At 30.8% G+C, this 2770-nt stretch overlaps 1 protein-coding gene across 1 annotated transcript; it reads left to right on the top strand.

The window, feature by feature from the left end:
- The first annotated feature begins 1701 nt into the window (after window positions 1-1701).
- On the top strand, window positions 1702-2460 carry LOC114378931. Its single transcript, XM_028337515.1, has one exon. The coding sequence runs from the start codon at window positions 1702-1704 to the stop codon at window positions 2458-2460; it is 759 nt and encodes a 252-aa protein (XP_028193316.1).
- Window positions 2461-2770: the final 310 nt, after the last annotated feature.

The raw sequence follows: 2770 nt of genomic DNA, 5'->3' as shown, positions 1-2770 counted from the left end.
ATATTTCTAAACATAGGCGGTTTCAAGGCCCGGCTACCCTGGGCAATTGCCCAGGCTCTGGCATAACCCTTTTAATTTTATGTTACTAATATTTTTTTTTTTTTTGGTGCTGTACTATTATTTTTCTTTATTAATGAATTAAACGGGCAACTATCATGTTTAGCACGCAGATTCAACAAAAAGTATCTTGATGTTAAATAGTTAGTTGAACTAGCTGGCATAACCCTTTTTGTGGACTGTGTATTCTTATCCTTCACTCTTTTTTTTTTTTTCTTGGTAGAATTTTCCTTCTCATTTATTTACCCTTTGTAAACAATAATTACGATAATTCATGCAATAGGGTAATAACAACTATAGAAACACCAATCACATGAATTCATTATTATTGGTCAGCTTTTTCACAAATTTACTATGAGCTTAAAGCAAATATCATGTGATGTTGTTCTATAAATCTAAGTTGTACATTTATCAATTACTAGTATTTTAGTGAATGTTTATTTTATATAACTAAAATTTATAATTTATAATAAATAAATACTTATATATAAATTATGAAATAATTTTACACAAACATAAAAATGGAGAAAATTAAAAGAAAAATATTAAAGAAAGGGCAAGAAATTGAAAGGGCAAAACAATTGTAAGAGTTAAAAATTAAAAGGGCAAAAATATAGGTAACAGAAACAAAAGAAGTAAAGCTTCGTCACCGCAGCAACACTGTAGAAACCTTAAAGCTTCCGCCATCGACACCTACTGGTTCTTTTCCGACTACCGCCTTCCCCTTTTTTTTCGGTTAGTAATTGTTTAATTTCAACTGATTGTGGTTTTAAATTGAAACAATTAACACAAAGGTAGCAGAGAAGAAGAAGAAAAATTTGGGTTTATTTGCACCGCCTAGTAGTAGCAGACACAGAGAAGAAGAAAAATTTGGGTTTGTCTTTGAAAGGTTAAATATTTTATGTTATATAGAAGTACTAACATTGTGAAAATGGGTCCCATATTTTTCAAGTTTATCTAAAATCTCATATGGTGAAATTATAATATTGTATCATACTGATAACTTCAATAAATTTCATTATAAAAAATATTTACTTTATAATATATTTTGTCATTTTGTGTGCTGCTAAGTGTCAGATTAAGCGACTACACAGCAAGATTCATTGGTTATAAAAGTTTTATTGATAAGTCAAACTAAAGTGTGTATCTAGTAATATTATAAGCATATAGTATTATTTATAATAGCAGTAAAAAGATCTTTTACAGTGGAATCATACCACTTGTAAATTTGTTTATTGATAGATAAATTATCTACAATAAAGGTTTCTTTTGGTTATCTAATTTTATTAGTTTCTATAATGGTGTTTAATTGAATATAATATAATGCTTGTTCCTACTCTTTATAAATCATAAGAGATTACTTTTATTTTGAAAAACTATTCTTATTTAAATTTTGATTCTTATGATTTTAATTGTTAATTGAGTATTAACTTAAGATCATTTAATTTCAGAGATGAGGAGATTTTTGGTTGATAGAGCAAGTATTGAGAATGTGAATGTTGTACAACAAGAAGCCGAATTAGAACCGCCACCTAATGTGGTTAATGAGTTTAACCCAAATGAGATTGTGCGTGATCCAGATCATAGGAAACAAACGAGCTTTCAAATATATTGCAAAGAAAAGATCTTAATATTGTGAATGCCATGGAATTAGTTGATGTTGTCAAAGCTCGGTTGGGCACAATAAGAGAGAGTGGCTGGAATAATTTTTTTGCCGATGTCCAAGGATTTTGTGTTGCTAAAAGTATTCTGGTACCAAATATGGATGACGAAATACCAGTTCGGGGTCGTTCAAGAGCAGAAGGGAGGACTATCACTAATCTTCATCATTACCGTGCAGAGATTTTTTATGTTGCTATTGATAAAATATGTGTGGAGATGGATCACCGCTTTAGTGAAGGAAGTAACATTATACTTGATTGCTTCTCATGTCTTGACCCCAAGAACTCTTTCTCCAAGTTTGATGTTGATAAGCTTGCTCATCTTGCTGATATTTATCATGCAGACTTTTCTGATGATGACCGAGGAACAATTAGGGATCAACTTGAAACTTATGTGCTTCAAGTGAGAAGAAATGCTTCTTTTTCCACTTGTGAAGATGTTCAAAGTTTGGCTATGAAGATGGTTCAAACTGAGAAACATTTGGTATTTCCATTGGTTTATAAACTTATTGAGCTAGCTTTGATATTGCCGGTGTCGACAGCATCCGTTGAAAGAGCTTTTTCAGCAATGAAGATTATCAAGTCTAAATTGCGCAATAAGATCAACGATGTGTGGTTCAATGACTTGATGGTATGTTACACCGAGCGGGAGATATTCAAGTCACTTGATGATATTGATATTATTCGAACATTTACCGCAAAGAAGTCTCGGAAAGGACACTTGCCTCGTAATTTTATTTAACCCGCTATTGTAAGATTATGTTTATCTCTTTTATTTTAAACTATATTTTTGTTGACAAAATGACGAGTCTCTTTTATTTTGATTGATTACTATTTACATATTATATACAAGGTGAATTTGCTATCTTTAAATTTTTGCCCAGGCTTTATAATTTTTCTGGCTCCGCCAGTGTTTCTAAATACATTAATCTGACATTAATAATTGTCTTCGTATAACTTTTCTGCAACCACATCAACTAACACTTCAATTATCGATTTTTTTTTTTTTTGCTTCTGAGTGCTTTCCAATCTCACATACCTTAATTAAATTA

This window comes from Glycine soja, chromosome 12 (assembly GCF_004193775.1).
Source record: "Glycine soja cultivar W05 chromosome 12, ASM419377v2, whole genome shotgun sequence".
In the NCBI taxonomy this organism is placed as follows: Eukaryota; Viridiplantae; Streptophyta; class Magnoliopsida; order Fabales; family Fabaceae; genus Glycine; species Glycine soja.
This window is presented reverse-complemented; position numbering and strand designations above follow the sequence as displayed.

Bases quoted from the DNA above. Each gene is read 5' to 3' on its own strand.
- LOC114378931 (XM_028337515.1), top strand. From the start codon at position 1,702: ATGGAATTAGTTGATGTTGTCAAAGCTCGGTTGGGCACAATAAGAGAG.